The sequence below is a fragment of the Branchiostoma belcheri genome, unplaced genomic scaffold (assembly GCF_001625305.1).
Source record: "Branchiostoma belcheri isolate BF01 breed outbred unplaced genomic scaffold, Haploidv18h27 scaffold68, whole genome shotgun sequence".
Taxonomy (NCBI): Eukaryota; Metazoa; Chordata; class Leptocardii; order Amphioxiformes; family Branchiostomatidae; genus Branchiostoma; species Branchiostoma belcheri.
In genome coordinates, this window is record NW_017804331.1 from 1,434,184 (window position 1) to 1,444,641 (window position 10,458).

General features: G+C 43.9%; 1 protein-coding gene and 1 non-coding gene across 2 annotated transcripts in view; one reads left to right on the forward strand and one right to left on the reverse strand.

The window, feature by feature from the left end:
- Nucleotides 1-1,357: 1,357 nt before the first annotated feature.
- Nucleotides 1,358-10,458, forward strand: part of LOC109483999 (protein NRDE2 homolog) — a 13,271-nt gene continuing 4,170 nt past the window's right edge. The window contains 13 exon segments of the mRNA XM_019787156.1: nucleotides 1,358-1,523; nucleotides 2,802-2,892; nucleotides 3,607-4,005; nucleotides 4,359-4,665; nucleotides 5,021-5,251; nucleotides 5,457-5,576; nucleotides 5,964-6,369; nucleotides 7,115-7,251; nucleotides 7,489-7,612; nucleotides 8,721-8,854; nucleotides 9,103-9,269; nucleotides 9,936-10,221; nucleotides 10,415-10,422. Of these exon segments, the coding sequence (XP_019642715.1) occupies nucleotides 1,358-1,523; nucleotides 2,802-2,892; nucleotides 3,607-4,005; nucleotides 4,359-4,665; nucleotides 5,021-5,251; nucleotides 5,457-5,576; nucleotides 5,964-6,369; nucleotides 7,115-7,251; nucleotides 7,489-7,612; nucleotides 8,721-8,854; nucleotides 9,103-9,269; nucleotides 9,936-10,221; nucleotides 10,415-10,422 (2,576 nt within the window).
- Nucleotides 9,822-9,894, reverse strand: Trnav-cac. The gene has a single exon. It is a non-coding gene; the product is annotated as a tRNA-Val (tRNA).

Genomic DNA, 10,458 nt, shown 5'->3' on the forward strand with positions numbered 1-10,458 from the left:
GAAAACCTCACATTTTGTTTTTTTTTTATTGTTATTGTAATGACATGCCTGAAATCGAATATTGTTATTCCAATGACATTGATGGCAGCCAGATAGTGTGCTATAAAAGTTTTAAATTTAAACACAGAAAAACTGAATAAAACTAATAATGACCACTATTTTGTAGGTTCTTGATATGATGTGACTTGTTTATTTTCATAAACATGTGCTACAGCTTGAACAGGAAAGGTATCGCTCCAGCTCTTACTCTTGCATTGGCTGTCTAGAGCTAATAACGTTACCTATTGGGCGCGAGGTTCCGTAAAATTAAAAAAAAATGAACCTTCTAAAATGGCATTTGGTGCATTTTTGAGAGGATTTCAAAGAAAAAAATCAGAGATAGATTTTTATTCAATGACAAAGGGAGCAGTTTTTCTACGATTCCAGTCTATCTTTTCAAGAAAAAGCTTGGACCTTAACATAAAAAGTGGACCAAAAAGTGGACCTTTACATAAAAAGTGGGCCAAAAAGTGGACCTTTGAGCCCTGTGGGGGGGTTCTTCCGAACCCCCCGAACCCCCCTGGCTACGGGCATGAATAGGCCAGGAAAAAGAAAGTAGACTCAACTACAGCAACTTCAAAAACTGCGTTGCTGGAGAACGTGTTCTAGTACAGCCAAAACAAATGGCTGGGCAGGTGCCCTTCAAATTTGAAATGTTGGGTCCTGTAAATAGCAAATGGGCTCAGATTGTAGCTTTCAGAAACAATAAACACAACAAGACTGGCAATGAAAACATATTACATTGCCATGGTGACGGTGGTTGCTGTTAGGGTTATTGTTTGGCACTGTCATCATTTCATGATTTTGAGGAAGCCTTCGTACCTGTTAAGTCTAGACAGATACAGTACACTCCTCCCCTGAGTGTATAGTGAACGGGCCCCGGGGCACAGAAAGTAGGGCCATCTGGGGCAGACAGATCTTCAGGGCTCCAGGAATGTGGGCATAGATGTGGGTCAGAGAAATGCCTGTGGACATTCCGCATGCCCGTGGACAAAATGCCTGTACCATTCCTAGAATTCTTGCGAATTGCACACAATACTCATTAGGCTCCTCCCTGAGACGTCGCCAAAAAACATTATACTTTTCTTGAAAGTATAATACAGTGTTTCATGTGAGCAGAAATGATAGAGCAAGGCTTTATTTAACACACATAATTGATTGATCATCAGATAGTTATTTGAGCATGCTATTAAACGCCACAGGCGCCAAATGTTATGCAATCAACAGACATACACAGCGTTGACTTTGTGAGGTAGGCCATCCCGTGCAGTACTACCACCTAGCGGCTGACGAATGAACTGCAACAATAGAAACTGTCATGGCGGAATCTCCCAGCAGTGGAGACGAACTTCCAGCCCGATCCCAAACAGTTTCGGCGCTGTTTCCCGTAGCGGGGGCAGAAAAAACAGTTCCTACAGAAGGAAAAGGAGGTCTCTTCGCTGCGTATCAACCTGAACAGGCGCTGCCGTCTTCAACCGCTGGACGTGAGTCTCGATATATATTAAACAGGCTGGGTGGGGAGGGGGGCGGTACTACATTTTCTACTAGCAACCTTTTTGCTTGCATGTACGATATTGCTTTTGATTTTGTCGTTTCTATCATTGGAACCTCCTTGGTTTATGAAAGGAAGAAGTAAAAAAATTTCTTCCTAATCCAAGTTCATGGTGAAGGCATCCTTCCATCTCAAGAGTTTGTGGCATGTTGACAATATGCTCTTAAGTAAAACAACAGCTTCTCTAAGAAAGACCATGGATGATCTCTGCTGTGCTGATGATAGTGAAGAATTATATATACAAGACTTTTTGCTGTAATGTTGTAATCGACTTCAAGGTTATAATATTAGGATATAAAACAGATCTGCCCAATCCCTCTGTGGAAATTAAGTACACAAACCTAGCAATCACTATCGCAAAATATGTTATATTTCGAAGTTGGCTGGAAAAGGACACATATGATGGGATTGCGATAGCTAATATGTTTAAAACAGAATTCTCTTCGTATAAATAGGGTTGTCTGTTTTCTTTTATATATAATGTACACGTATTGTTGTCCTTTTACAATGTTACAATGTACATGTAAATGTTGTGTGAATAAAGGATCTTAAAAAAAAAAATTAAAAAAAAAAAAAAATCTCTGCTGTGCTATTACATTCCAAGCCAATCTTGACGACAATAAACTTCTTCAGAAAATGTGCAGAGAACAGCATATTAGTAACAGAGACTGTCTTATCAAAATGTAACAGTAGAACTAGTGCTGCATACCGGTTCACTGGACTTGGATCCGGACTTGTAAGAATGGTTAGGTTCAAGTCCAAAAAAACCTAAAAGTCAAGAACCGAGTCCGGACTTATTACCATAAAAGACCATTTCACATACCCCTTTTCTTTCCAAACCACCTAAAACCTTCCGTAGATTGCAAAATCTTTGCTGCAAAATGAAGAAAACATTGCCATCGGGCATCGTCAAGTACCAGCCTCCATGTTATGTGGCCAAAGTTTCACCCAGACAACATTGCAAGGTTGCCAACATGCAATTTTGTATATGTCATGGGTTTAGGTCCGAACTTGCAAGTCCGGAACTGAACCTAAACCTCTGGACTTGAATCCGGACCTGAACCTAAAATTGAGTTCAGGTATGCATCACTAAGTAGAACTCGTTATCCATATTACAGTCCAACCACAAACCCTCTATGCAAATCTGTTCTGTGCAGCTTTATCTTTTATATAGAAGGACCATGTTTTCTTGTCTGTGCCCATGCCCCAGGTCTGGACTGGTTGGAGAACACAAGTTTCCCCCAGGAACATGTGGCAGAGTTATGGAAGCTGCAGGGCCAGAGGTCAGCTGAAGACACCAGGTGGGTTCAATATCATCATGTTTTTCAACCTCCATCATTATCATGTAACGTTACCATACCATAATCTACTTAATTGCACAACTGTTACTTTCAAAATAATGTTTTATTTACTTCTAGGTAACTCCTTCAGCTAAATTAGCCAAACCAGAGTCTTGATGTTACTTCCTGCAAGAGTTAGACAGGGTAAGGAGGTTTAAAAGTCCTCCTTGGACAGTTCAAGTATAGCCTTTCATGTGATTGTCGTTCTTATCATTGTGGCACTGAATGGCAGAGTGGTGAGTCTGGCAGACATGGGATCGAGTGGTCACTGGTTTGACTCCTGCAGCCTGGAAAGGTTATTTGTTTGTGCCTTTATTTATACTTGATATGTATAACGTGTTATATAGTTACCCATTCGGCCATTAAGACCGTTTGTTATAGGGGTCTAGTGTCGTTCGTCCGTCAGGTTGATGAGGACTAGTACAGAGGTTTTGGCAAGCACATCGGCAGAACGTACTGCGCCTGCGCAGAACCCTGATTTTTAGCGGTTTTCGTTGGATGTTTGGTATCAACGTTGCATCAGAATTTTGTCTGTTGCAGAAAATATCTTTTCCGACATAACATTTGGAAACTACAGACAGAGTGTTAACCTTATATGCACAAATATGACCTTATATGAGACGTTCTGCGTGCTGCTTTGGCGCTACCTTAACCTTGTTACTGTCACCTTCTCAGGTCCTCCAGTAGCGAGACTGAGGACAGTGGAGATGACGACGAGCCTCAACTCCTGAAGACAGTCAAAACCAAGCCTCAGGGCAGCAGCAGCCCCAGCAGTGAGGAGGAGGAGGATGGGAGGACGGGCAAGGCCAGTTACCATGGCAACAGCTACCGTGGCAACAGTTACCATGAAAACAGGAGTAACCATGGCAACCGGAGGACTGCGAATGACAGCAGCAGAAGGCGAAACGGAGACTCGGAGGAAGAGGATTCAGAGGGCAGGTCACGTCGGCACAAGAAATCCAGACATAAACATAGGCACAGACATCACAAACACAAGCACAAACACAAGAAGCACAAGTCGAGCTCCAGGGACAAAGATTCATCAGAGAAAACTGCAGTTTCTGGTGATAAAGAGTGAGTTAAGCTTTATGTTATGATATAAAGTATAAACATGGTAGACACATTATGGTGTGTAACATTATTTCAGTAAAGGTATGATAATTAAGGTTAAACCCATACAGTCTGAGTAGATTATGTCGCAGTGCAACTGCAGGATGATGCTATGATGAATGGGACAGGAAAACTATGTGCAGAGCATGTCACAAGTAGCCTGTGTGCTACCCGGGTATCTGTGTTGTAACGGGGCTTCTTGCATTCGCTTCTGTTCGGGTCAGCCATTGCAAGGGTCCCCATTACAAAACGGATGCAGGCTATGTCAAGAGTACATCGCACAGCGATAAGTGTTTATTTTTTGTAACCTATTTCAGGCCTGTAAAGACGACCACTAGTTCTCCCTTGGCTGCCTCCGCCATCTTTATTGAGGATGCCGGCCTGAAGCCGGAGGTTGCCTTCCGGTTGGACAAGAGGCCGGACAGGGAGAACCTGGCGTACGGCTCGCTGTACCGCCTGCAGCTGGCGAACTACCGGCGGCTCGGGCAGTCGTGTCTGGGCCTGGGGAGGGGGCAGGCGGTAAAATGGAGCGAAAAGTCTGGAAAGGCGGGCAGGAAGAGAAAGCGAGAACACGACACGCGATACTGCAGCGAGAGGGAAGCGGGAAGAGTACTGAACGACAAGGTATCCTCCTCTCCTATCCCCTACTGGTACATCTGTTAAACGAGTGATTACCCTATTGAACCAAGGAGCTTTCATGCTTGAACTGACAACTTGTAATGTATTCACAGTAAGACACAATGTATTTGTTTTATATGTACATGTATATGTGCATCGATGCACTGGCGCATGCTTTTCTAGAACATGAAACTGTTTTTATGATAAATGCATTTTAATGTCAACAATTGATAATGTTTGTATAGCTTTATATGCAAAGTTTCAAAAGTACTTGTAAATCCAACAAAATTCAGACTAATTTTAATTCGGTATGTAAGTCTGCGGTTGAATAACGTCTCACTCATAAATTCATCCATTCAAGGTAACGAGAGTGGAGGTGGTAAACAGGACCGGCCAGGGGAAACCTCAGCCTGGGGGTCAGAGTTCACACTACATCCCTCTGGATAGGTCATCAGAAGGGGTCAAAGGTTCTAGGGTAGGGATCAAAGGTCAGCCTGCCTACGCCGCGCCCACACAGGTGTACATCCGAGGACAGGTCTGGGCAGGTGAGACTCCAGCCAAGCAGGAACAGGGGGGAGCGGAGGAGGAACAGGTGGGGAATTTTAAAATGTTATTAGGCCACACCAATTCAATTTGTTGGTTCTCGGATTCGCCTCTTCATTTTTTTGATTTCCAAAAAAAAAAAAAGATTCTGGTTCTGAATCAATTCAAATTTGCTCATATTTTGCCCCCCAACAGTTGCATGAAATGAATGTCACATTGTCATTATCCTTTGTGTTGATAACAAAAAACAACAGGAGGATAAGGAGGGAGAGACGTCAGAAGAAAGTATCTGCAGGCTCACAACTGAGTACAACCGGATACTCAGGGAAAACCCACACAACGTGCAGACGTGGTTGGACTTTGTCGACTTCCAGGTACCATTTCTTGTGTGTTATATTGTGAAATAGGAAAGATAAGATTAGTGCTCTTCGGTAAAAAGCCTTATGCCAACAGTTTGTAAATTGTAAAAAGTAAGCAGTTCAGCCTATGGCTGTGATGTACATTCGTTCGTTCGTTCGTTCGTTTGTTCGTTTGTTCGTTCGTTCCTTCATTCCTTCCTTCATTCCTTCCTTCATTCCTTCATTCATTCCTTCCTTCATTCATTCCTTCCTTCATTCCCTTCATTCATTCCTTCATTCATTCCTTCATTTCTTCATTCATTCATTCATTCATTCATTCATTCATTCATTCATTCCTTCCTTCATTCATTCATTCATTCATTCATTCATTCATTCATTCATTCATTCATTCATTCATTCCAGGACAGAGTGATGCAGCACGGACCTGTGACAGCGTTCTCAGAATCAGAGCGGGAGAAACGTAAGAAGACTTCGTTAGCGTTGATGGAGAAGAAGGTGGCCATCTTGGAGCGAGCGATCAAGGCGAACCCTTCTAACCCAAGATTGACACTTCAGCATCTCAAGTTGTGCAGGGAATTCTGGGACAACAAGAAGCTGACCAACCGGTGGAAAGAGTTTGCGTTCAAATTTCCAAACGACCCGTCAGTGTTGCGGGAATACCTGCTGTTTTCCCAGTCTCACTTCGGCACATTCACGACGTCCAAGGTGCACAGTTTGTACGGGAAGTGCATCAGCAGACTGAGAGCCATTCTAGATGGAACGTTCAAGTCCCACAGGCCTCTACCTCACACAGAGGAACAGTTGCTGGGTAAGGGGATAATACTCCTTTTCTTTCCTCTGATTTGCGGTAATGTTGCCAGTTTTGACTCACCTCGTACATGCACATGTAGTTGTATTTTATTTCGCAGAAGAAAAACATACATACATGTACTGTTTTTTCTCCATTCTACCTTCCTCTTCTTCCTTTCCAAAACAAATGCATTGTAAGGTTAATGACCTGGACCAGACAGCTGTCACCATGGTTACTGGTGCTGTAACCGACATCGTGTGGTGCTGGGTTACATTATGTAGCAATTGGCATGACAGAGTTGGAGGGGCTCACCAGGCACCAAAGCTAGACTGTGTGAAGCTTTACATTTTGCACAGCTTTGCAAATGTTACCTTTCTACTTCTATCTTGAAAGTTCATCTGTGTTGGTAGAAGTCATTATGAAACAAGTTTAAACACAAGAGATTGGACTTACCCAAATTTTCGACTGTACAACTCCAGTCTTTGTCAAGGAATGAACAATCCACTGCTTCCATGACGTCACGCAGATAACACACGTGACTCCGTGAGCAGTGGATCATAGGTTGCAGAAAGTCTGTGGCGCCCCCGTCTCTGTTGAGGGATGGCTGTAAAGCCCTGATGTAGATGGCCTCTTTAATCCCCCTTTAATTTCTACTTCTAGTTTGTCCTGACTATTTGTTTCTTTATTTGACTGTTTATTTCTTTCAAAGCTGTTTATTTATTTCAAAGCTGTGTCCCTACTACTATTTGTTTATTCATTTCAGAGCTGTTTGTTCAGCAGTGCCACTTCCTGAAGCAGGCCGGGCATGTGGAGAAGGCCATGTCCTCCTACCAGGCACTGGTTGAGTTCACCTGCTTCCGCCCTGCCTCCGTGGCAGAAAACACACCTGTGGCTGGACAGGTACAGCAAAAGAGTTAAAACTTACATGTACTTTAAGATCCAACACAAAGAAGTTCTCTCAAAGAAGACCAGGGTGACTGATCGAAAGCTCTAGGTGAGAGAACTTCTTTGTGTTGGATCTGAAGTTTTGAATATTTAACTACCAACATAAACAAAGATCTTGAGTGATTGCCATAGATTGTGTCTACCCTTCTGTAGGTTGTACTAAATAACAAGCTGTGTGTACCTATGCCGTAGGTTGAGTTCTTTGAGCCGTTTTGGGACAGCAACGCAGCGAGGGTTGGCGAGGAAGGCGCCCGGGGCTGGGGGGCGTGGCAGGAGAGAAAGGAGAAGGGAGGGTGGGAGATGGACGTAACAGCAGGTTTGTTTGTTGGTTTGTTTTTGTGTTTGTTTGTTTGTTTGTTTGTTTGTTGGGGAGGATGTAACCCGGGGCTGGGGGGCGTGGCATTAGAGGAGATAGAAGGGAGGATGGGAGATGGACGTAGCAGTATCACCAGTAGTAGTAGCAGTAGTAGTAATAGTAGTAGTAGCAGAAGTAGTAGTAGTAGTAGTAGTAGTAGTAGTAGTAGTAGTAGCAGTATCAGTAGTAGTAATAGTAGTAGTAGCAGAAGTAGTAGCAGCAGTAGCAGCAGTAGTAGTAGTAGTAGTAGCAGCAGTAGTAGTAGTAGTAGTAGCAGCAGCAGTAGTAGTAGTAGTAGCAGCAGCAGTAGTAGTAGTAGTAGTAGCAACAGTAGCAGTAGTAGTAGTTGTAGTAGCAGCAGTAGTAGTAGTAGTAGTAGCAGCAGTAGCAGTAGTAGTAGTAGTAGCAGTAGTAGTAGTAGTAGTAGTAGCAACAGTAGCAGTAGTAGTAGTTGTAGTAGTAGCAGTAGCAGCAGTAGTATTAGCAGCAGTAGTAGTAGTAGTAGTAGCAGCAGCAGTAGTAGTAGTAGTAGTTGTAGTAGTAGCAGCAGTAGTAGTAGTAGTAGCAGCAGTAGTAGTAGTAGTAGTAGTTGTAGTAGTAGTAGTAGCAGCAGTAGTAGTAGTAGTAGTAGCAGCAGTAGTAGTAGTAGTAGCAACAGTAGCAGTAGTAGTAGTAGTAGTAGTAGTAGCAACAGTAGCAGTAGTAGTAGTTGTAGTAGTAGCAGTAGCAGCAGTAGTAGTAGTAGTAGTAGTAGCAGTAGTAGTAGTAGTAGTAGCAGTAGTAGTAGTAGTAGCAACAGTAGCAGTAGTAGTAGTTGTAGTAGTAGCAGCAGCAGTAGTAATAGTAGTAGTAGTAGTAGCAGTTGTAGTAGTAGTAGTAGCAGTAGTAGTAGTAGTAGTAGCAACAGTAGCAGTAGTAGTAGTTGTAGTAGTAGCAGCAGCAGTAGTAATAGTAGTAGTAGTACATGTAGAAGCAGTTGAAGTAGCAGTGGCAATGGCAGTAGTGGCAGTATAGAAGTAAGCATCCCATCTCAGAGTACTCAGTTAGTACACCACATTTCTCTGTCTAGATGATGATGTGGAGGATGCAGATGAGGAGGAAGAGGAGGTGGTGAGCCAGTCAGCATCCAGGAGTCGGGCCTGGCTCGACATCGAGAGCGGACGGGAACAGGTGCACTGGTTGCCATGGAGACCCGACACCAAGGTTTGTCATGTTTACCTTCACAAAAGGAAAGCATATTGTTTCTATATTTTTCCAAGCAAATAAGGTCGATGACCTGAACCAGATGTCTGTCACCATGGTAACTGGTGTTGGGTTACATCATGAAACAATTTTATAGCAGGGGGATTTAGACCACCACATTAACAGAGCAGACCATTTGCTTTTGCATTTGCTTTGCAAATGTTACCTTTCTAGTTGAATTTTATACTAAGAGAATTTTGTTGTTGAAGGCGGGTGAGACGGAGGAGGACTGCGAGGACCCGGACCGGCTGGTGCTGTTTGATGACGTGACGGACTCGCTGTTCCCGCTGACCTCGCACGACCTCAGGCTGCAGCTCGTCTTACACTTCCTGCAGTTCCTGGGGGTCAGGACCGTACCATTACACTCTTCTCACAGGTAAGGGGGGTCAGGATTTCTCATCTACATAAACTAGAAGGGACACAGGTACATCAGCTTAAGAAAGGTAACATTTGCCAGTGCATAATGTTACCTTCACATGGTCTAGCCTAACAAACTACTGCTCTTTTAATTCTTACTCAAACACATTCATACATAATGATTATGATGACCAGCCCCGCAAACTCTATCCTGCCACTTGCTACATAAAGTTACATGAAGTTGTCTTGTGCAAGAATTCAAAGAAAGTCTAAAGAATGCTAAGCATTTGTAGAAGTGAGAATGTTCCTTTGTTTTCATGTATGTATGTAATGTATGACTCGAGGAGACCTCAACAAGTAAGTAGTATGTAATGTATGTAAGTCCCACGGCCGTAGGGGCATCATGACAGCCAGCAACATGTCTGGACTTGTCACGATGACTCCTCAGGCTTATAATCTTGGCGGCGCCTATCTCCTCTCCAAGATTTGGCTGATACAGACGGGGTTCGCCAGGCCTCCGTCCGGGTGAATGATGTAAATCACCATGTGGCATATACAAGACGGAGGTCGCCAGACAAGGTGGGGTTCGAACCCACAACCTCTGGGGTGTGAGCCGAACGCGCTACCGACTGCGCCACACGACCCCACAATTATTTGTTTTCATAACGTGTACCATTTCCCCCAGTTTCCACACACACCGACATTCCAGACTGACCTTGGAGGAAAAGCAGTTCCTGTTCTCTGGCAGGGCTGCCCACCGCGGCCTGGGCTGGGTGCCTGTCTGTAGTGGCACTGACAGGATTAACAGCTGGACGGAAGGCGAGGACCCGAAGCGGGGAGAGACGAAACTGCTGCGGAAGTTTGTGCAGAACGTGTTTGGCCAGGTGCTGCAGGTGTTCTCAGGTGCTGCGCGGCTGCAGCTGGTCCTGGCCTGGCTGCAGCACGAAGCTTCAGCTGTGCTGAGTCTGCAGGTAGGGATTTTTTCATTTACTTAATAAGGCTTATAGTTCACCACAAAACAAGGCTCAAGGGAGCCAATTAAATGTTTTAACTGAATTGTAGACTCCTGATTCTCACAACGTACTCTCCATGCAGTGGGGTCAGGCTTTTTTGGCATTTTTATCAGACTAATTCATTTTTGTACTGATTCTTCTTTTTTGCCAGCCCCAATGGTAGCCTATCAAATACAGCTTTGCCAGTTTGATACT